Source organism: Esox lucius, chromosome 20 (assembly GCF_011004845.1).
Source record: "Esox lucius isolate fEsoLuc1 chromosome 20, fEsoLuc1.pri, whole genome shotgun sequence".
Classification (NCBI taxonomy): domain Eukaryota; kingdom Metazoa; phylum Chordata; class Actinopteri; order Esociformes; family Esocidae; genus Esox; species Esox lucius.
Window position 1 is genome coordinate 22,727,944 of NC_047588.1, and position 24,726 is coordinate 22,752,669.

The window sequence follows — 24,726 nt, forward strand, 5'->3', positions numbered from 1 at the left end:
AATTACCTTGCTTCTGTCAATTGTGAGATTTACAACTGACTCAACGAAATGCATACATGATGTGATACATTGAAATGAACAGCATTACAAAATGAATATAAGCTACGGATCCTTGGTTGCTAAAATGTTTGTGTAGTAGGCAGGCAAAGAGCAAAATAATTAACTGGCTTGTGGCGATGGGGTTCTAGCCTTGTTTTTCTGCAATTGCACACTGACTCCCGCCAATTGGTAACCATTCATGTTATTTTCTTCAAGTAAATTTTGCGTTTTTACCCTACTGGAGTTTTTTTCTGTTGAAGCAAATTTCTAATATAGAGAAAGTATGACATGTAACCTAATTTTGTAAAAATGTAAGTATTGTACACTGCATGCATTTTTAATGATCATCATTAGCGCTGTGTAAACCCTTTACTCATGCCTGGATGAATCATTGTCCAGATGACTGCTAAGTTCCCTGTATTGAAGTTATACAAATAATAACATGCTAGGCTATAGCTAATATTTTCATCGTTAGTCATTTTAATAAGAAAACTAGACAGCCTTGTAAAATTTAATGTAAAATGTCTGTAAAATGTTTCCTGCAAACTTTGTATGTCTCGTTGGTGATGTTGCTCCATTAATTCTCCCACAATACGACTCGGGTGAGGCAGAGCGGGTGGAATTTAATTTCAGATCAAAAACCCTGGCAGCAGGCAAGCAGCGTGTTCAAGATGTGATCAGGCAGAAGTTGATCCAAATAAAGGAAATTCAGAAGTTCAAATTGATTTATCAAAAGCACCAAATAACACAGTGTCATTCTGCTTAGACTGCTGCCCCCATGACCCGGCCCCGGATAAGCGGAAGATGATGGATGGATTTTCTCAAATTACTTTAAGATCTCATCGATTCAATTATGGATTACATAAGAGAACTACACCTGTCCACCTTTGAAAGTGCCTACAGTGAGCAGTGGGTGAATATCTCCTGGTCCGTTGAGTCACGTTTCTTTTACATCACGTGGACGACCATGTATGTGCACGCCGTTTAGCCTAACTGGTGATGACACCATGATGCACTTTTGGAAGATGAAAGCCGGTGGAGGGAGTGTGAGGCTCTGGGCAATGTTCTGCTGGTTTCGGGCATTCATGTGAAGTGCCACCTACCTAAACATTGTTGCAGGCCAGGTACAACCCTTCATGGCAATGGTATTCCCTGATGGCAGTGGCCTCTTTCACTGCACACAATGTTCAGGAATGGTTTAAGGAACAAGATGAACAGTTCAAGGTTCAATCAGTTCAATCTGATTGAGAATCTGTGGGATGTGCTGAATTAACAAGTCCAAGAATCTGTGGGATGTGCTGGACCAACAAGTCCAAGAATCTGTGGGATGTGCTGGACCAACAAGACCAACAAGCATTTCCCCCTCGCAACATACAGGACTCAAGGGATCTGCTGCTAATGTCTTGGTGCCAGATTCCACAGGATGCCTTGGCGGGTCAGTGCTGTTTTGGCGCTTATTTATCTAGTTGTCTGTTTTCTTTTTAATTTAAACAAATCAAAACATGTCTGCTTCCAATTTGGAACATTTTGAACTGAACTGTATTGAAATGTACTGTAAACATAGAAAAAACGAACAGAAAAACCTCCTCACTGCACCTAGAGCACATGCAAGTGAATGCACGTTGTCTACGTTGCTAACATTTGTGTTACTTTGATCTGAAAACTGCGTTGCATAGGAGAAGCCCTCATAATGTTGGTTAATGTTCCGTTGGCTTCTTTTGCATGAAGCATGTCTAAAGCTTTATATGACGGTTTTGGAAGGAAAAAACCAACCGTTGCCTGAATTGTACCCCACTTAGCATGAATATGCTCTCACTCAATTATTGATTGCTGCGACTTGCTTGCTTGTCGAGATGTTTGCCCTTCATTCCGTTTTTCATTTAAACTACATTTCACTGATGTTACTAGCATAAAACATTATTTGTTTGTGTCCTTAATGACAACAGTCAAAATTATGATGTTATCTAAATTTTCCATATAAAAGATTATGTTAGGTCATGGGGGGGCATTCGTAATGTGTGCAATTTTCTGTTAGGCTATTTGTTTGTAGTATATTAGTCTATAAATATATCTCTTGCGATGGGCATTATTGCAAGGGGCATTGCCTGTAGTTCATTGAAAACCACATTGACAACTATAACAACAGTCCGCTTTTTGATAATTACCTTGCTTCTGTCAATTGTGAGATTTACAACTGACTCAACGAAATGCATACATGATGTGATACATTGAAATGAACAGCATTACAAAATGAATATAAGCTACGGATCCTTGGTTGCTAAAATGTTTGTGTAGTAGGCAGGCAAAGAGCAAAATAATTAACTGGCTTGTGGCGATGGGGTTCTAGCCTTGTTTTTCTGCAATTGCACACTGACTCCCGCCAATTGGTAACCATTCATGTTATTTTCTTCAAGTAAATTTTGCGTTTTTACCCTACTGGAGTTTTTTTCTGTTGAAGCAAATTTCTAATATAGAGAAAGTATGACATGTAACCTAATTTTGTAAAAATGTAAGTATTGTACACTGCATGCATTTTTAATGATCATCATTAGCGCTGTGTAAACCCTTTACTCATGCCTGGATGAATCATTGTCCAGATGACTGCTAAGTTCCCTGTATTGAAGTTATACAAATAATAACATGCTAGGCTATAGCTAATATTTTCATCGTTAGTCATTTTAATAAGAAAACTAGACAGCCTTGTAAAATTTAATGTAAAATGTCTGTAAAATGTTTCCTGCAAACTTTGTATGTCTCGTTGGTGATGTTGCTCCATTAATTCTCCCACAATACGACTCGGGTGAGGCAGAGCGGGTGGAATTTAATTTCAGACCAAAAACCCTGGCAGCAGGCAAGCAGCGTGTTCAAGATGTGATCAGGCAGAAGTTGATCCAAATAAAGGAAATTCAGAAGTTCAAATTGATTTATCAAAAGCACCAAATAACACAGTGTCATTCTGCTTAGACTGCTGCCCCCATGACCCGGCCCCGGATAAGCGGAAGATGATGGATGGATTTTCTCAAATTACTTTAAGATCTCATCGATTCAATTATGGATTACATAAGAGAACTACACCTGTCCACCTTTGAAAGTGCCTACAGTGAGCAGTGGGTGAATATCTCCTGGTCCGTTGAGTCACGTTTCTTTTACATCACGTGGACGACCATGTATGTGCACGCCGTTTAGCCTAACTGGTGATGACACCATGATGCACTTTTGGAAGATGAAAGCCGGTGGAGGGAGTGTGAGGCTCTGGGCAAAGTTCTGCTGGTTTCGGGCATTCATGTGAAGTGCCACCTACCTAAACATTGTTGCAGGCCAGGTACAACCCTTCATGGCAATGGTATTCCCTGATGGCAGTGGCCTCTTTCACTGCACACAATGTTCAGGAATGGTTTAAGGAACAAGATGAACAGTTCAAGGTTCAATCAGTTCAATCTGATTGAGAATCTGTGGGATGTGCTGAATTAACAAGTCCAAGAATCTGTGGGATGTGCTGGACCAACAAGTCCAAGAATCTGTGGGATGTGCTGGACCAACAAGACCAACAAGCATTTCCCCCTCGCAACATACAGGACTCAAGGGATCTGCTGCTAATGTCTTGGTGCCAGATTCCACAGGATGCCTTGGCGGGTCAGTGCTGTTTTGGCGCTTATTTATCTAGTTGTCTGTTTTCTTTTTAATTTAAACAAATCAAAACATGTCTGCTTCCAATTTGGAACATTTTGAACTGAACTGTATTGAAATGTACTGTAAACATAGAAAAAACGAACAGAAAAACCTCCTCACTGCACCTAGAGCACATGCAAGTGAATGCACGTTGTCTACGTTGCTAACATTTGTGTTACTTTGATCTGAAAACTGCGTTGCATAGGAGAAGCCCTCATAATGTTGGTTAATGTTCCGTTGGCTTCTTTTGCATGAAGCATGTCTAAAGCTTTATATGACGGTTTTGGAAGGAAAAAACCAACCGTTGCCTGAATTGTACCCCACTTAGCATGAATATGCTCTCACTCAATTATTGATTGCTGCGACTTGCTTGCTTGTCGAGATGTTTGCCCTTCATTCCGTTTTTCATTTAAACTACATTTCACTGGTGTTACTAGCATAAAACATTATTTGTTTGTGTCCTTAATGACAACAGTCAAAATTATGATGTTATCTAAATTTTCCATATAAAAGATTATGTTAGGTCATGGGGGGGCATTCGTAATGTGTGCAATTTTCTGTTAGGCTATTTGTTTGTAGTATATTAGTCTATAAATATATCTCTTGCGATGGGCATTATTGCAAGGGGCATTGCCTGTAGTTCATTGAAAACCACATTGACAACTATAACAACAGTCCGCTTTTTGATAATTACCTTGCTTCTGTCAATTGTGAGATTTACAACTGACTCAACGAAATGCATACATGATGTGATACATTGAAATGAACAGCATTACAAAATGAATATAAGCTACGGATCCTTGGTTGCTAAAATGTTTGTGTAGTAGGCAGGCAAAGAGCAAAATAATTAACTGGCTTGTGGCGATGGGGTTCTAGCCTTGTTTTTCTGCAATTGCACACTGACTCCCGCCAATTGGTAACCATTCATGTTATTTTCTTCAAGTAAATTTTGCGTTTTTACCCTACTGGAGTTTTTTTCTGTTGAAGCAAATTTCTAATATAGAGAAAGTATGACATGTAACCTAATTTTGTAAAAATGTAAGTATTGTACACTGCATGCATTTTTAATGATCATCATTAGCGCTGTGTAAACCCTTTACTCATGCCTGGATGAATCATTGTCCAGATGACTGCTAAGTTCCCTGTATTGAAGTTATACAAATAATAACATGCTAGGCTATAGCTAATATTTTCATCGTTAGTCATTTTAATAAGAAAACTAGACAGCCTTGTAAAATTTAATGTAAAATGTCTGTAAAATGTTTCCTGCAAACTTTGTATGTCTCGTTGGTGATGTTGCTCCATTAATTCTCCCACAATACGACTCGGGTGAGGCAGAGCGGGTGGAATTTAATTTCAGACCAAAAACCCTGGCAGCAGGCAAGCAGCGTGTTCAAGATGTGATCAGGCAGAAGTTGATCCAAATAAAGGAAATTCAGAAGTTCAAATTGATTTATCAAAAGCACCAAATAACACAGTGTCATTCTGCACAATGAAATTCTTGTGACATGGCACACGACATCTACATAGTAAGAATTAGGAAATATATAAAGCAAAAATAAAGCTGAAATTAGCAATAATATACATAAATGTAAACTAGCAGCAATTTTAAAAAGAGTACGATGGGGAATATGAACAATGTGGGTAAAAGTGTTGAATATTATAGATACATCTAGTATAGCAATACAGTACATAACTATGTAAATATATAAATCCAAAATACAAGTGTGTATGTCAAAAAGGCTCAGGCGAAGGTACAGACTAGGATAAGATAAATTGTAAACACAGAAGCTAATCTCAAAGAATGTTAGAAAACTATCACAAACTCTTGAACGGGCTTAGTATTTCGGTGATTTGGAACTGGGTGGAATGCTGTGTTCGTTGTGATTGGGATCTGGAGGATCTTGGGATATGGAGCCTATAGGTCGTCCTAATGATGGGTTTGAGAGATGGAACTGTGAAGAGAGATTACAGATATGGCAATGAGTGAAATCTCAAGTCTCCTCTCCCACATTCCTTGTACCTTTCTTATGACCACAACATTTTCCACAATTACAGATATTATTCTGATGAAAATGGGTCAGCTAGGCGAAGCAACCTATCTTCACATAGCTTGTTGAGGTTAAAGTTCACGCTCACCTCAGTGACATCACTGCCGACGAACAGAAGCTGTGTGTGGTGGCTATAGGAAATAGTTCACTAGTGCCAGTTTGAATTCAGCCAATTCCACAGGCGGTTTGTTCAGTGCACAGTTTTAAGTCCACTTAACATGAAGTGGTACAAAGGTAAACGATAAACTTACAAAAGTTAAACAAAAGGTTTAGGTTACCAAATACAGAAAAATAGTGTACATTTCAGAGTTTTCAATTTCAGTTGTGAAGAGAAGACTTCGAGCTGTAGTTGTGACAGGTCAAGGGGATGTAAGAAAGACATTTTTATGATGGCAAAATCAGAAAAATACACTTGTCTTGGCCATTTAACATCGCCAGTTGACTACTGAATAATGGAAGGTCTTATGGACCAATGAATTAACATGAACCAAAATTGCTACCCCAGCATTTTCCAGCGCCTCTGGGAATTGCATTACCTAGTTGGTCAGGGGTTCATCCTACAGCAAGATAATGACCCAAAACATTCCTTCAGGCTATGTCAGAACTACCTTAGTAGAAAAGGACAAGACAGTAGGCTTCAAATCATGAAATGGTCAACATAGTCACCATACTTAAACCCCACTGAGCAGTTTTGGGGTGAACTGGGCAGATTAGTGAAAGCAAAACAACAATCAAGTGCAACACATTTGTAGGAACTTCTGCAACAGTGCTGGGAAGAACATCCTGAACAATACTTGATTTTTGATTTTAATTGTGGAAAGAATGCCACAAGTGTGTTCAGCTGTCTGCAAAAGGTAGCTACTTTGATGAGTAAAAAATGTAGACAACATTTTGTTGTCCAAAATGATTCCATGATTACTTTGTTTGCCCAATTGTTTATTTCTTCCTTGTCCTTAAGACATTAAACTGTGAATTTCAATAAAAAAATTGACTGATAGATAGTGTGTTTTTTAATGGAAATGTTTTTCTCTCAATCAAATTTGATTCGTAGCTTTGCGTTCTCGCAGAAGTTCATAAAAGATACAGAGCAATAGCCCCAGATGTCCAGGCCTAATGATGCCACTGAGCACACCTGAATTACAAATTAAGTGAAGTGTATACACTCACCTAAAGGATTATTAGGAACACCATACTAATACTGTGTTTGACCCCCTTTCGCCTTCAGAACTGCCTTAATTCTACGTGGCATTGATTCAACAAAGTGCTGAAAGCATTCTTTAGAAATGTTGGCCCATATTGATAGGATAGCATCTTGCAGTTGATGGAGATTTGTGGGATGCACATCCAGGGCACGAAGCTCCCGTTCCACCACATCCCAAAGATGCTCTATTGGGTTGAGATCTGGTGACTGTGGGGGCCATTTCAGTACAGTGAACTCCTTGTCATGTTCAAGAAACCAATTTGAAATGATTCGAGCTTTGTGACATGGTGCATTATCCTGCTGGAAGTAGCCATCAGAGGATGGGTACATGGTGGTCATAAAGGGATGTACATGGTCAGAAACAATGCTCAGGTAGGCCGTGGCATTTAAACGATGTCCAATTGGCACTAAGGGGCCTAAAGTGTGCCAAGAAAACATCCCCCACACCATTACACCACCACCACCAGCCTTCACAGTGGTAACAAGGCATGATGGATCCATGTTCTCATTCTGTTTATGCCAAATTCTGACTCTACCATCTGAATGTCTCAACAGAAATCGAGACTCATCAGACCAGGCAACATCAGACCAGGCAACATTCTTCCAGTCTTCAACTGTCCAATTTTGATGAGCTCGTGCAAATTGTAGCCTCTTTTTCCTATTTGTAGTGGAGATGAGCGGTACCCGGTGGGGTCTTCTGCTGTTGTAGCCCATCCGCCTCAAGTTTGTGCGTGTTGTGGCTTCACAAATGCTTTGCTGCATACCTCGAGTGGTTATTTAAGTCAAAGTTGCTCTTCTATCAGCTTGAATCAGTTGGCCCATTCTCCTCTGACCTCTAGCATCAACAAGGCATTTTCGCCCACAGGACTGCCGCATACTGGATGTTTTTCCCTTTTCACACCATTCTTTGTAAACCCTAGAAATGGTTGTGCGTGAAAATCCCAGTAACTGAGCAGATTGTGAAATACTCTGGCCCATCTGGCACCAACAACCATGCCACCCTCAAAATTGCTTGAATCACCTTTCTTTCCCATTCTGACATTCAGTTTGGAGTTCAGGAGATTGTCTTGACCAGGACCACACCCCTAAATGCATTGAAGCAACTGCCATGTGATTGGTTGATTAGATAATTGCATTAATGAGAAATTGAACAGGTGTTCCTAATAATCCTTTAGGTGAGTGTATATGGTTATTGTAATTTTTTCTCAAAATACTCAGCATCTTAAAACCAGATTGAATCACTGAATTCTTCTCATGAGCAGTGTGTAGTTTTCTTTACTTTTCTGTCAGATAAATCGTAACCATCAGCCTAGCCAGAGGCTTTTATTAAGTTGATCTCTCCTTCTTTCTCTTTGCCTTTAGTCTGGCAGCTGTTTTGCAACAGCAGATGTTTGTAAATCATTGCTGTCTGCTGCTCTGATGTTTAAATAATTGTTTACATTTTGAATAGATTTTTGATGTGGGTGAGTAGACCATAATAAATAGTGTGCTACAAGATTGCAAATGTCCCAAACATGTTACATATTTTTGTATTTGTGACAGATAAGTCAGACATTCTCAAATACTCAGTGGTGTTACATATATTTGTCTTATTTCCAATTTTTATTTTTTCTCTCATATACTCTTTGTCATTTATTTTTCTTTTCAATATGTAAAGCACCTTGAGTTATCACTGTATATGAAATGTGTTTTATAAATAAAATTGCCTTTGCCTTTAGAGATCTCTGTGCTATTGGCAGAAAGAGTAACAAACATAAAAATTTGAAAGATATATATATTTTTTACATTCCAAATAGTTTTATGATGATTTGTTTGTGTCATCATGTTTGTTAATTTATATTTGATAACATGGCTATTTCAGTGCAGCTGCTTCTTATCTGGGGGCAGCAGTGTTGTCTAATGATTAGAACATGTGACAAGTGACTGATAGGTTGGTAGATTGAATACTTGAGATGTTCTGTCCCTGAGCAAGGCAATTATCAATTGCTCCCAGGTTGTTGCAGAAAATAACAATGTGTTTGCTGTGTAGCATGTTTAATTGCGCGCTGCGTCTCGTACTTTGCAGATGTTTTTGTATTGTGATGGCATTTATTCAAGCCATTAACATGACTGAGCTATTGGCTAGCAAAAGGACGCCTGTTTTGAAAGTAGCCAGTTGTGGTGTGAGTGACTCTGGAAACCTATTGTACTCTGCCCCTTGAGCAATAAGAAGGGAACTCTTAAAATAACATAGCACTCATTAAGATACAGTATATTGCCTACACCAGAAGTTTATAACTCTAAAATATTAATCATATAGGCCTCATGAGTAATCCTTCCTTTAACAGAATTAAATATCCTACAATAGTGATGCAGTTTGGACGTTTAACATGTAAAACTTGTAGTGATGGCCTATTTTGAATGTCTTGGTGAAACATTTTCTTGAGGCAATAGAATGTGTTGACAAAGACATGTATATTTTGAATGACTGGCTAACCTGTTTTTCTTATCTAGCTCTCCAGGTAGGCCAATTTAAACTAGTATTGGTCTGTAACACTGTCTGTTCTATTGGTCTTTGAACACAACTGAAATAAATGTGTGTGTGTTTTCTGTCAATTGCCACAGGTTTAGTCCCTACGAATGGTATAACCCACACCCGTGCAACCCTGACTCGGATGTAGTGGAAAACAATTTCACCCTGCTAAATAGTTTCTGGTTCGGAGTTGGAGCTCTCATGCAGCAAGGTAGACGCCTCTGCCTGCCCCCTTTAGCACACGTCCCACTCTTTTGCTGGGGGTTCAAACTTGCTATCAACCAGGCCCAGACCATGCATGGGGGCCTCTGTGCATGTAGCAGGAAGCAGAATGTGTGACTGATTTGGTTGTGTCTGTCGATCCACAGTGTGGTGTGGATTGGCTATGCAGGATATTGAGATCCTGGATACTAAGCTTATTTGATTGATTGCAGAATGAAGATAAGAGAGTCAGGGCATTTTCCTCCCTGTTCCTGCATGATTGCCCCACCCTCCTCTACCTTTCATTAACTGTACCCCTCAACTTTCCCTAACTTCACCTCTGCCCCTTCCCTACAGGTTTCAGAACAGTTAAGTGTACTATCCGAAAACTATCCCCAAAGTGTCAGGAAGTAAAAAGCTAAATGGATAGTGAGAGAATCAGAATGAGCGCTAAAACAGTGTGCTGTCTCTGAGTCGCCCTCTGTCTGGTTTTTTTTCCTTCTGCCAAACTGATGCCATATCTTCTCAACTGTTCACATCTTTAGATTGAGAGAACCAAAACTAAACAAAAAATATGAATAATTTAATTAGAGCATATCATGAAATTAAATAGAACTATTTCACTTAATTTACAATAATTTAATTTACAATTTTGGTATCGACTGACACTGCATGCCAGAAAAATGTATAATGCATTTTGTACTATTCTATTGCCTTCCATGAGCAATGTAATATATTTGAAACAGTTCAACTTAGATTAAGTTCTGGAGGTTGAAAAAGCCTATGTCTGCACTGCTTTGGATCTAGGCCAATGAGTTGCATTGCCAATTTAAAACACTGCTCAAAGTTCTAACAGGTTGACGAAATGTGTATATTTTTATTGTATTAGCCACTGATGATGGCTGGTAGCATGCAAAATCTTACAGTAACATGCATGCCCTAGTCATTTTTAGAATGAAGTTGATTTAGGAAATTTGTTTGCAGGTACAATGGTATTGGATTTATATACATTTAGGGAAAAGATTATTTGATGCCCTGCTGATTTTGTATGTTTGCCCACTGACAAAGAAATGATCAGTCTATAATTTTAATGGTAGGTTTATTTGAACAGTGAGAGAGACAAAAAGAGACAAAGAAATCTAGAAAAAGTAATGTAAAAAATGTTATAAATTGATTTGCATTTTAATGAGTGAAATAAGTATTCAACCCCTCTGCAAAACATGACTTAGTACTTGGTGGCAGAACCCTTGTTGGCAATCACAGAGTTCAGATGTTTCTTGTAGTTGGCCACCAGGTTTGTACACATCTCTTGTTGCCTTGGCCGTGTGTTTTGGGTCATTGTCATGCTGGAATACCCATCCGCGATGCCCTGGCTCACCCAAGATTTGAAGGTATATGGCCCCAGTCCATCGTCCCTTTGATGCAGTGAAGTAGTCCTGTCCACTTAGCAGAAAACCCCCCCCAAAGCATAATGTTTCCACCTCCATGTTTGACTGTGGGGGTGGTGTTCTTGGGGTCATAGGCAGCCTTCCTTGAGTTGAGTTGATGCCAAAGAGCTCGATTTTGGTCTCATCTGACCGCAACACTTTCACCCAGTTCTCCTCTTAATCATTCAGATGAATAATTAACGGTGATTCCTCACCGTTCTCATGATCATTGTAACTCCACGAGGTGAGATCTTGCATGGAGTCCCAGAACGAGGGAGATTGACCGTCATCTTGAACTTCTTCCATTTCTAATAATTGCGCCAACTGTTGTCACCTTCTCACCAAGCTGCTTGGAGATGGTCTTGTAGCCAATTCCAGCCTTGCGTAGGTCTACAATCTTGCCCCTGACATCCTTGGACTTGGCCATGGTGGAAAGTTTGGAATCTTATTGATTGATTGCTTCTGTGGACAGGTGTCTTTTATACAGGTAACAAACTGAGAGTGTGAGAGTCCCTTTGAGAGTATGCTCCTAATCGCAGCTCAAAGACACCTAAACCAATTTATAACATTTTTGACATGCGTTTTTCTGGATTTTTGTTGTTGTTATTCTGTCTCTCACTGTTCGAATAAACTTACCATTACAATTATGGACTGATCATTTCTTTGTCAGTGGGCAAACGTACAAAATCAGCAGGGGATCAAATAATCTTTTCCCTCACTGTAGTATGGTTAATATGTCTTATATGAGTGTCTACAGTTTATAAAATGTTATGGTTAAAACTCTTGGGACCCTTATTTGTGCAGGTAGGTAGAGTGAAAGTATCCATATTCCAGGGTATCTCAGAGCTTGTAACATTGGCTGTACAGTAGGTCTTATATAACCATGTTGAGTCCTTAGTTGAGAAGATGTGGTTGTAGGGCAAAAGGGTTTTGGGAGATTGAGACAGAGGAGCACACTGTGCCTGTCTGCATGTTGTCTCTGTGATGGCTGCACTGGCCTGTACTGTAGAGAGGCTCCCCTGCCCCGGCCCCCACAGCTTGGCCCTGCCCCCAGAAAACTGTGGGATGTGCAGTTTGGACATGACGTTACCTTGGGTACATGACAGTCAGCCCCAACCAGGTTCTGTTGTTTCGGTACCGACTCACTCCGCTCTCGGGCGGGGGGTCTGTCGCATTGTCCTAAGTCACTATGGTCTCGATGGGGTAAGGTTTCTTAACTGGTATATAATGTTATTCAACTGAAGACAAAACTGTCTTTTTCATGGTTGTGTCATAGGTGTTGCTATTGTCTTTTTTATGTTGAGTTTGTTTACATATGCTGTTTTTGTTTTCTTATAATTTGAGTGGTTTTTAGGCATACTAGATAATGATGATGTGGTTGTTAAATCATGTTACATTTTTTGTCTGGCTGACAACAGGGGTGTGGTGGTGGATGAAGGAGTCAGGAAGAGATGGGACACATGAGGAGAGGACAATGTGCGCTGTGTCCCTCTTTATGTTCCCCTCCACAGTGCTCTCCCACTCCCCCCACTCTCCTCTCTGGTGGACAGGGCTTTGGGCATGAATTCAGACAGTACTGGACTTGGCTGTCAGGTCCAGCCTCTCTCTTCATCACTCCTTGAGTGACTACTCATTGCCCAGACTATGAGAAAGTTATAAGAGGCAAAGTGATAGGATTGAGGGATTGAGTCTCACAAAGAGAAGCTTATGTTCTTCTTATCCTCCTTTCTGTCACACAGTTCATCGCCTTTTGCCTTAGAGTGAATGTGCCAAATTGCAGCTTTATATTGCCTTTAGCTGGAAGAGAACGACCTTGCTGCCCAGTCCTACCTCAATCACAGACACAGAGGAAGACCTCAGTTTATCCACTCACACAAACCCTTCTTCAAGAACACGCTCAAGGCAAACGTCTGAAAACATCATATACAGGTGCTGGTCATAAAATTAGAATATAATCAAAAAGTTTATTTATTTCAGTAATTCCATCCAAAAAGTGAAGCATGTATAATGTATACATTCATTCCACACAGACTGATATATTTCAAGTGTTGATTTCTTTTAATTTTGATGATTATAACTGACAACTAATGAAAACCCTAAATTCAGTATCTCAGAAAATTAGAATATTGTGAAAAGGTTCAATATTGAAGACACCTGGTGCCACACTTTAATCAGCTAATTAACTCAAAACACCTGCAAAGGCCTTTAAATGGTCTCTCAGTCTAGTTCTGTAGGCTACACAATCATGGGGAAGACTGCTGACTAGATAGCTGTCCAAAAGACGACCATTGACACCTTGCACAAGGAGGGCAAGACACAAAAGGTCATAGCTAAAGAGGCTGGCTGTTCACAGAGCTCTGTCTCCAAGCACATTAATAGAGAGGCGAAGGGAAGGAAAAGATGTGGTAGAAAAAAGTGTACAAGCAATAGGGATAACCACACCCTGGAGAGGATTGTGAAACAAAACCCATTCAAAAATGTGGGGGAGATTCACAAAGAGTGGACTGCAGCTGGAGTCAGTGCTTCAAGAACCACCACGCACAGACGTATGCAAGACATGGGTTTCAGCTGTCGCATTCCTTGTGTCAAGCCACTCTTGAACAAGACACAGCGTCAGAAGCGTCTCGCCTGGGCTAAAGACAAAAAGGACTGGACTGTTGCTGAGTTATGTTCTCTGATGAAAGTAAATTTTGCATTTCCTAGAGTCTGGAGGAAGAGAGGAGAGTCACATAATCCACGTTGCTTGAAGTCCAGTGTAAAGTTTCCACAGTCAGTGATGGTTTGGAGTGCCATGTCATCTGCTGGTGTTGGTCCACTGTGTTTTCTGAGGTCCAAGGTCAACGTAGCCGTCTACCAGGAAGTTTTAGAGCACTTCATGCTTCCTGCGGCTGACCTACTTTATGGAGATGCAGATTTCATTTTCCAACAGGACTTGGCACCTGCACACAGTGCCAAAGCTACCAGTACCTGGTTTAAGGACCATGGTATCCCTGTTCTTAATTGGCCAGCAAACTCGCCTGACCTTAAGCCTATAGAAAATCTATGGGGTATTGTGAAGAGGAAGATGCAATACGCCAGACCCAAAAATGCAGAAGAGCTGAAGGCCACTATCAGAGCAACTTGGGCTCTCATTACACCTGAGCAGTGCCACAGACTGATCGACTCCATGCAACGCCGCATTGCTGCAGTAATTCAGGCAAAAGGAGCCCCAACTAAGTATTGAGTGCTGTGCATGCTCATACTTTTCATGTTCATACTTTTCAGTTGGCCAACATTTCTAAAAATATTTTTTTTGTATTGGTCTTAAGTAATATTCTAATTTTCTGAGATACTGAATTTGGGATTTTCATTAGTTGTCAGTTATAATCATCAAAATTAAAACATTTGAAATATATCAGTCTGTGTGTAATGAATGAATATAATGTAAAAGTTTCTATTTTTGAATGTAATTACTGAAATAAATAAACTTTTTGATGATATTCAAATTTTATGACCAGCACCTGTACACGTCTGGATATTTTGAGTCATATGGAAAACAGTTGTCTTGTGATTTTGATTAGATTACTTTAGACAAAGAACCTCAGCTTTGGAGTATTTACTATTTTTCCCAATGTGAGTGAATGATATGCAGCCTGAGATCACTGTCAAGGTCTGATTCTAACAGCTTGTGGCTAGATATACAAAACATGCCCAGCCATGTCCTGCCACCCAAGTCTGCCCAGTGTACGTGCATGCATGCAACTTTGTATGTGTTTCTGTGTGTGTGTATGTGTGTGTGTGTGTGTTTGTTTGCATGCGTGTGTGCAAGCACACGCATGTATGACTCAGGTATGCCCTGGTCCTCTGGCTGGTCCTCTGGTAGATGCTGCTGGCTAGGTCTCCCCTCTCTGCCCCAGGGCCCTGCTGGGGTTGACCCCTTTCTCTGCTCCTCTCCTCTCGCCCCTGACCAGGCTCTGAGCTCATGCCTAAAGCCCTATCCACCAGGATTGTAGGAGGAATCTGGTGGTTCTTCACCCTCATCATCATCTCCTCCTACACAGCCAACCTGGCTGCCTTTCTCACAGTGGAGAGGATGGAGTCACCCATTGATTCAGCTGATGACCTGGCAAAGCAGACCAAGATAGAGTACGGAGTCGTGGAGGATGGATCCACAATGACCTTCTTCAAGGTGGGTCTAATAGAAAGAACATAGCATCATGGAACTGTACACTGTCTATTATTATTTGACAAAACTCAGGTAAATGCTGCTTCTTGCCATAGAGATAAAATATTCTGAAGTGGCCAAAAGGGTGGACGCTGCATCATTTACTCAGACAACAATTATAACTGTTTGTGCATGCATCTACTGTTAAATGACTGTAATGTCAATTAATGAGCATGCAGAAACATGAGCGGGAGCCTTTTCTTATGTGCAAATATGCAGACCATCTAACTGCTTTTTCATTCAGAGAGATTATGTAAATTACCTCAACAAAATGAAATTCATATATTGACAACAAAAGCATTTACATTTTGTCAGTGGCACAGTTTTTCTGTTATTAATAATATTCTATTTAGATTTTCTTGGAAGCTTTGGCAATATAAAACATCTAGCGGGGTACATTTCAAACTCTGGTAATAGTGGATGGGAGGGGTAATTACTAAAAATCACTGCTTTCTCTTAGTGCTTAGCACATATATGTCACTGAGCTGCTGTTTAGGTTTATTAACTATCTGAACAAAGATTACTTTCTATCAGATTTTTGTACACCATTTTGCAGCAGTTCTGGAGACACATAACATGGTTAAGATATAAGTTTCCCCCGAAAGCAAAAAGCCAAAAATACAGTTATATGTCTGCGTATTTGAATAAGCTGAATACATTGTTTGATTTTGAATTTATTATACAGAGGACAGTACTTGTGATAACATTTCCTTGAGGTGTCAGTGTTTAAAACTAGCTGTTTTGACTTTGTACTATTAGTGGAGGATCCTTGTGGGTGTTTAGAAAGTAACCTTCTCATCCAGAAAATAAGACCATGGTTCACCTCCAAGTCAATTAGCGTTTGGAAGAGAATTTTTATGGTGTTTAAATGGAAGTATAATTTGTATGTATACTGTGCATGAACTGCACAGTATACATACAAAGACGCTCAGCTCTTGTTTGGTGCCATTTTTAATGATGGGATTGATTCTCTGAAGTATAGTCTTACACCTAGTCCTGACTCACTGGTTTACCAGATGGCATTAACGTTGACAGTAAAAATATATTGACAACACAAGTATGCTGTTTTCTGTTCACATTGGGTAGAAATTAAACACATTTATGGACCTTGCATTAATGATGTGGACAACCACATCATTAATGCAAGGTGTAAAAATTGCTGTGTAACACACAACACTCTTTACCTCAGCACATAGATTGTAAAACTTGCAGATGTACAGTGCAGGCAGCTCTCTGTTCTCCCCTCCTCTGTAGTTATCCCAGTGATTGGTCAGGTGGAATCACTGAAGCATACCAAGGGTATCTAGATAGCAGTGTTTGAGGGTCTTCCATAATATTCTCAATGCAAAAGATCTCCCTGCTGTGTCTCCAATTACTCTGCACTGTTTGTCTATCATATCATATCAACACCATTGTGTTGCGCAAGCCACTCTATGCCAGATGGCGAACAAATCTGTCTCACTCAGACAGCTGCAATGGATCTTTATGGTAGGGTTTTTTTATTTTCACACTTCATTTTTTATCATGTGTGTTTGCTTTGTGAACACAAAAGAACACACATGCATTCTCTCCAACACATTTACAAAACACGCACACCAATATATGCTAATGATAGCAAAGCTTTGAATAGTATTTTAATTATTCTGTGACAAATTAATGAAAACAACAGTTGGCATAAGACAGCACAATGGTTGTACTGTTGTAAAGATAAACAATAACAAATGCAACTGAAGGAAACCTGTTTTTCCTAATGCAGATCTGAGCTTTAAGCATAACTCGTACATCCCTGTGGAACAGTACCTCGCCTTGCTGTAAAAAAGTGTACCAAATGGTTCCTTGCAGCTTCTATTCTCATTTCCCACCCATGTCCGTTCATCCTGGCACGGGAGGTAAATTATTCTCTTCATAAATGTTAGGGTATGTCCTTTACCCACAGTTGTAGATAATCAGACTTTCACAGTGTATCAGAATTGCATAATCTTGTCCCCTAATACAACTAAATAGATCTTTGGATCCCTTCCTACTCATTTATTAAGAAAACAAACATGCTTTCTTTTCAATTACGTAACTGATTGATCGACTTTAAACAGAACAATATAAGACTTCCTTATCAATTCAACCTTATTTTCCTTACTGTAGATATTTAGACAGCCGTCTTGTCCTTATTACAGTTAAAACCTTTTTTATTTTTTTTATCCTTGCATGCAATAACTATCTAAAGCATCTGAAACAAATATGTGTCAGTCCTGTTACCTCAGTAGTTCTGCCAAACCATTCTATCCATTCCCCAAATTGAATCCCTTCAGAACAACATTGAATAGTTATTCAATAAGCCCACAACATTGTGTGTCTCTTATTATGTAATAAAATCACATCCTATTATGGACCCTTGCAATGCTATTATTTTACCGTACTTGTCTGGTCCCTACAACAGCAGATACCTTATGCCATGGTGATAAGAAGCCTGATCCTGGTTACAGAGTTGTGTTGTTCTGTATTAGCTATGCCATCAAGTAGAAAGGTGTGGCATTATCAGAAAAAAATATTTTAAAGAATAAAAGAATGGACATATTGAGATAATGAGTGTTATACTTCCAGGAGGGAGAAAAGAGGGAATGGAATGAGGAGGAAGAGGTTGTCGCCTTTGCTGCAGCCCCCACCCCCCCACCACCTTGGTCAATTTCAATTGACATTTAAAACGCCTGAAAGGGTCATCCGTTCTATATCATTATTTCGATTTCGATTTATTATAAGCAGTATTATTTATGAGGCAATTTTACAGAAATTTAACTTCCAAAATATACTGTACCAAATCACAGCTCAGTTGATTTTAACCAAGGTCGATGTCTTTTATCTGCTTATTTCATCTTAAATATTTTAGGAAAGGAAGAGTAGGACAGTAATCCTATAGTTACAATGTACTGCACATACTCTGAGCATGCAGATGACAAACCAAACATCATTTTATTTTGGTAAATTTTCAGCTAAATTGTGGGAAGGTATTTTTACATTTGCTTACTAATGCTCACACAATTAGATAAAGCATTTCAGGGGCCAAAGGAGATTCAGCTATGTTAGTTACAAAAATAGATTAGCACAAAAATAGCACAAAAAAAGCACAAATAAGTCATGATTTATTATAATGATGCATTATATTAACAAAGCTATTAGTTTATAAATCTTGATCTTAATCAATGTTTAGTGTTTCTGTATTAGAATGGACATTAAATAATTCATTTTGAGTTTTAGTACTTAAAATTTAAAACAGAACTAAATGTCAATGTATCATTTGTCACTTGGTAGAATATGACAGAATTGGTCGAGATTCTGAATGTTTTTCCAGGTACACTACCATTCCAAAGTTTTTGGTCAGTTAGAAATGTCCTTGTTTTTGAAAGAAAAGCATGTTTGTTTTCCATTAAAATAACATGAAACGACATATAAAATATTGAAACTGAGATTTTTTTCTAAAAAATATATGCCCACTTTGATTTTGATGCCAGCAACACATTTCAAAAAAGCTGTGACAAATTCAACAAAAGACTGAAAATGTTGTGTAATGTCACAAAACTGATTACGTCAATTGACAACAGATCAATAACATGATTGGGTGAACAAAAGATCATTCCAGACAGGATGACAGGAGTGAGAATGGGAAGGGGTTCACCGCTCTGTGAAAGTATATGTGGGCAAATAGTGGCGGCATATTCAAGAATAACGCACCACAATGTAAAATTACAAAGAGTTTGGGGATCTCATCATCTACAGGATACAGTATCATTAAAAGATTCAGAGAATCTGGAGTAATCTTTGTATGCCAAGGACAAGGGTGAAAACAAATGTTGGATGGCCGTGATCTTCAGGCCCTCAGATGGCAGTGCATTAAAAACAGACATGATGCTGTAGTGGACATCACTCCATGGGCTCAGGAACACTCCCAAAAATGTTGTCTGTGAACACAGTTTGTCACAGCACCCATAAATGCAAGTTAAATCACTACCATGCAAAAAAGAAATCATAACTAAACAACATCCAGAAATGCCAGAGCTTTCTCTGGGCCCAAGCTAATTTTGGATGGATTGATGCGAAGTGGAAAACGGTCATGTGGTCTGACAAACTGTCCTGTGGTCAGTTCAAAAGCCAGCATCCATGATGGCATATGGGTGCTTTAGTGCACATGGCATGGGTGACTTGCACTTAGGTGAAGGCACAATACAATGCTGAACAATATATACAGGTTTTGGAGCAACATATGCTACCATCCACACAACATATTTTTCAGGGAAGGCCTCGCTTATTTCAGCAAGACAATGCCAAACCACATTCTGCACATATTACAACAGCATGGCTCCATGGCTCCGAATCTGGGTGCTAAGCTGGACTGCTGGCAATCCAGACCCTATTCAAAACATTTGGAGCATTATGAAATTACAAATACAGAAAAGGAGACCCCGAACTTTTGATCAGCTGCAATCCTATATCAAGCAAGAATGGGATAACATTCCACTTTCAAAACCATAGCAATTGGTCTCAGTTCCAAAACGCTCAGAGTGTTGTTAAAAGAAGTGATGCCGTGGTTTAACAGGCTACTGTCCCAAATTTTTTGACATGTGTTACTGTCATCATATTCAAAATGGGCATAGATTTTTCCAAAAACAATAACATTTCTCAGTTTCAACATTTGATATGTTGTCTTAGGAATAAATTATTTGCACAAAATTGCGTTCTGTTTTTATTAGCATTTTATGCAGTGTCCCAACTTTTTCAGAAGCGGGGTTGTTAGTTAAGGAATGGAGAAAATAAGTACATTTGCCTGGCTTTGAAATTTTTTACCATTAACTTTACGAGGCGTGATTTGCAACCGAAAGTGCCATTGTTCCAAAACTCCTCTCCACCCACCCATACTGTGTCCGCGGGAGGAAGAGGATTTTCAAGAAGAATCACATTAAAGACCAAGTCAGATTTTGGAGCAGGTATACGATTTATTTATTCATTTAATACTTATTTAAATGTGGGATGAATATTGAATGAATCTGTAGCATGGTACTGTAGGATTCCTAATAACCAGTTTCCGGCCAAGCTAGTTACTCAGTTGAATCACATAACAGAGTCTAAGTAAGATAGCTAGCAAATGAATTGAAAGTATTGTCTTTTGACTGCATTTGAAGAATAGTGAACATGAGTGAAGCATTCAAATGAAAAACATTTGAATGCTTCAAACTTGTACTATAAATAGGTTCCGAGACTAGGAACCGATACTCAAAAATCTACCCATTTGTGATGTACAGTGATGTGCAGTTCACAAATGATTCATTTGTTTTGAACAAATCTTTTTAGTGAATCTTTTTTTCTAGTGAATCGTTCGAACGTTTGACAGCGGATTTCTACAACATGATCACTTGCTTCACACCGGGTCCTCCAGCTCAGTTCTCCAATCCATGTCTATGTACATTCGCAGAGAAAAATAGATCAAGGAATGAACTTCATAAAGACATGTTTATAACTGATAATTGAAGGCAGACTATACTAATTGATATAGTTAGTTGATTATTGATGAAAATATGAGATGAAAAAAAACTGATGAAAATATGCATGGAGCCGCTGCCTTTGCCTTATCATTCAATTGAACGGTTGTTTCGTTCATTTGAACAACTGGCAGTGGAGTTCTACCCAATCACTACGCTGTTAGCTTTACATTCGCAAAGAAAAATAGATCAACACAATAGCATTATAAAGACGTTTTTAACAGGTAATTGGATATAGTAGGTCTAAAATAATTAATGTAGTAGTTGATGTAGGCATTACTGACTCAAATGAAATAAATGACTCAAAAGATTCAGAATTTCTACTAAACGACTCAACAAGATCCAAGTCGGTAGAAGGAGTCAAACCTCCCATCACTAGTACCCATCTCTAACTACGCCAGATTACATAATTGATCTACAATTTTAATGGTTCACTTTTTTATGTTCTTTTTCTACAGTCTGTTGTCTCCTCAGGAGCTATAGGCCAAGTATAAGTAAGGGAATCATTATTATTGAAAATACTAGATGCATTCTGTACTGGTAAATATATATAGCATTTCAGAGACAACTACCTCATTCATTCATCTGTCTTTCAGTGAGAAAATGATTCACTGCAGCAGTAGGTGAATTGGCAACTTATCAGATATGTACGTTAGTACATTCACCTAACCCAGATGACTGCGTATTTATTTTTCTTCTTTTGCATAGTATGTGCTTTTTGCTGGACCACATTAGTGGAGCCGGCCAAGAATCGCGAATGTCTCTTACTGAGTGAGTGAGTGAGTGAGTGACTGACTACCCCTTGTTAAATTGCATAGTAGTTAGAGTGGACCTGAAGATGTGGACTCTCATGTGGGAGACCCAGGTTTGAATCCTGTGAGGGCAGCAACATTTATCACTTTTAATTGTGGGCCGGTTGAACTAGGCTTGCGTGGTTTGTTTTCTGGTTTAAGATAACTAAATGTTATTTTTCTTCGTGTATAGGAGCCATTTGTAACAGGACAGGGATCCACTGCTGTGAGGTTCCACATCAAGTCTCTGAGCACATCATGATTGTTCAAAGCCAGCATCGACCCCAAATCCACTGGTCGACCAGCTAAACTTTGGGTTGACACTACGCCAATCATGTTCGCAGAAATAATCAGTTGGAAAGGCATTTGACATTCATGCATACGCTTGTGCACATTATTAGTGTCAAAGGTGTCTCACAGGAAAGACATTTTTGTGGCATGAACATGACAAGTCATGATGTTTTCTTCTTATTGTCAAACTAATTATTCCAGCATCCAAATTGTCCACTGTATATCAGGCAGCTGTCATTTTGTTAGTGTCAGAAATATCTTACTGGGAAAATTTTCTCAATGAGTGAAATGGCACACTGCCTTCCTAAATGCACCTCCAGTATCTTAGGCTGCCAGGCAAAAAATAAGTATGAAATTGTATACTCTCTGTTTTTAATTCAATTATGTTTTGAGATTGTTGGTACGTGTCTAGATCAAATAAACAATCTATATTCTTTTTTTATTTTAGACAGGCATGGAGGTGCAACAGGTTGTGCTGGATACCAGTTTTTTACACAAATATTAGGTTTATTACCATCTTTGCCGCTTACAATTAAAACTGGTTGTTTGAGTTAAAATAATAGTTATGACCCCCTCAGTTTCTGCTCTCAACACTTTAATTTGCCTAGTGGGGTATATAATTGGAGAGATTTCTCAAACTGCAGGTAGTAGGCTCATGCAAGCGTTAGCAACCATTATGTTAGCTGCTTTAGTTTCATTAAAACACTTTGTGTGTAATTGTTAAGTGTATAATCTTAAGTCTTCTAGAACAATGCACAAATATGTAATCTTTTATTATAATTTACATTTGTCTGATTTCCTTTTTTGAACCACTTAGATTCCTTTTACAAGACTCAATTGACCAGTATATCTAACTACCTCATATGCCAATGGTAGAATGAAGCGTTCCATGTTAAACTTTGATAATAAATATTTGTAAAAAAAATTCATCTTGTCTCAGTCAATACAGGCTTATTGCATACCGAATTGTGTTGGAGTAGTCTTTGAAAGTAGAAAGGCTACAGAAAGGAGACCGTAAAGTTCTGCCATCCTGTGTGGTTACCGCCATCCGATCCAAATATCTCTCACTAACTGGACTGTACATTGGATTTCTAGAAGTTGATGAGGCGAGGAACTTATAGAAAGTATTTTAAATGTTAGACTTTATATCCCCATCTATAACAAATTCAAATATACATATTTTAGTGCAACTACTGCAGTACTATATTGTACTAGGCTCACAAAATGCTGTAAAGAATAACATTGATTCTGATTATTGTTTACATGCTTTTAATAATAAGCTTGTTATGTAAACAGGCATTAAAAAAAACTCAAAATGTGTTTCACAGCAAGAAATCATCATATATACTTTTTAAACAACAATGGCACTTTACTTGACAACATACAAAGTGATTTTGAAAATACCAATTGTTTGATTTACAACATTTTACACTGCGACAGTTAAGATGAATTTAAGTGGATCACTACTTGCCAATGTAGTACTTTCACAAGTAATTGTGTTACTGCAGTGAATTTATGTGCCATGCAACATTCTCTTCCTTAGCTGGCTTTGGCAGGGTAGCATTATTAGGTGGAAGGTCTGGATTGGGAAGCCTTGTTATTTCGGCTTGGTAAATAACAGTAATGTTCTTCCTCATGGCCACGACTCTCTGTAGAAGTTTGTCTCAGAAGCTTTGAGTTGTTGGCTACTGTTAGATATTGAGCCTTTCATGTACATTAAAAAAATATTACCTACACCCGGTTGAGGAGAATTTTTTATTTCGTTCGGACATTCATAAAACTGTAGGTTGTGTATTTCACAAAGTAGCCAAGGGAAACTGAACAACCATTTCCACAAATGTGAATTGCTTGGCCATCCTCTGTGCACTTGATAAGTGTTGACACGATGTGTTCTTGTTTGAGTTTGTATTCTTCATTAATAGCTGGGATAAGAAATTATTTCTGCACAGCATAGTATATGGTCTTCTTTGAGGTTTGGAGGTGCAGAAGTCCAGCCCAGTCTGTAATGTCAGTATATGTTGTACCAGGAAAAAGTATGGCTGATGCAACTAAGACATTGTTGCATGAATCCCATTTTACATTGTGCCCATTAGTGCAATCCCAACTTATCAAGAGGTGGCTACATCTTGTTTATGATGGCTTGTCCACACTGATCACATAGTTTGAAAAGTTCTAAGATATTGGGTTCATTTACAGTCCACTTCCTTTCTCCCCATGTCTCCCACTGATCTGGCTGATGAACCTGGCGGATGAGCCACTCAAACTCTAAAGCTCAAAGCTGAAATTAAAGGGATCAACTGGGGCAATGCTTTGCTGATGTTGTTGATTGCAGAACTGATTCTGATTGAGCTCCTCCATCTTGTTTATATCAAAACAGAGATAGTATGTACAAAACAAAAAAATGACACCTGTCACAAGCACCTCCTATATCCTAATGTCCCAAAATCTTTCACAATCAAAAATTTGATGTTCATGTAAATTACTTGTCAAACTGAAATTGTATGACAAATCATATTCCTTATCATTGGACAGTAATGTGTGACTGCCACATACTGGATGTTTTTCCCTTTTCACACCATTCTTTCTAAACCCTAGAAATGGTTGTGCGAGAAAATCCCAGTAACTGAGCAGATTGTGAAATACTCAGACTGGCCTGTCTGGCACCAACAACCATGCCACGCTCAAAATTGCTTAAATCACCTTTCTTTCCCATTCTGACATTCAGTTTGGAGTTCAGGAGATTGTCTTGACCAGGACCACACCCGTAAATGCATTGAAGCAACTGCCATGTGATTGGTTGATTAGATAATTGCAT

General features: G+C 38.9%; 1 protein-coding gene across 3 annotated transcripts in view; it reads left to right on the plus strand.

The window, feature by feature from the left end:
* Window positions 1–24,726, plus strand: part of grik2 (glutamate receptor, ionotropic, kainate 2) — a 330,777-nt gene that overhangs the window by 246,439 nt on the left and 59,612 nt on the right. For 2 of the 3 annotated variants that reach the window (XM_013139315.4, XM_020041428.2), the window contains exons 13-14: window positions 9,565–9,683; window positions 15,051–15,268. In XM_013139315.4, the coding sequence (XP_012994769.2) occupies window positions 9,565–9,683; window positions 15,051–15,268 (337 nt within the window). Of the gene's footprint in view, window positions 1–9,564; window positions 9,684–15,050; window positions 15,269–21,813; window positions 22,869–24,726 lie in introns of those variants that run through there. The other variant, XM_020041429.2, reaches the window with a different exon arrangement.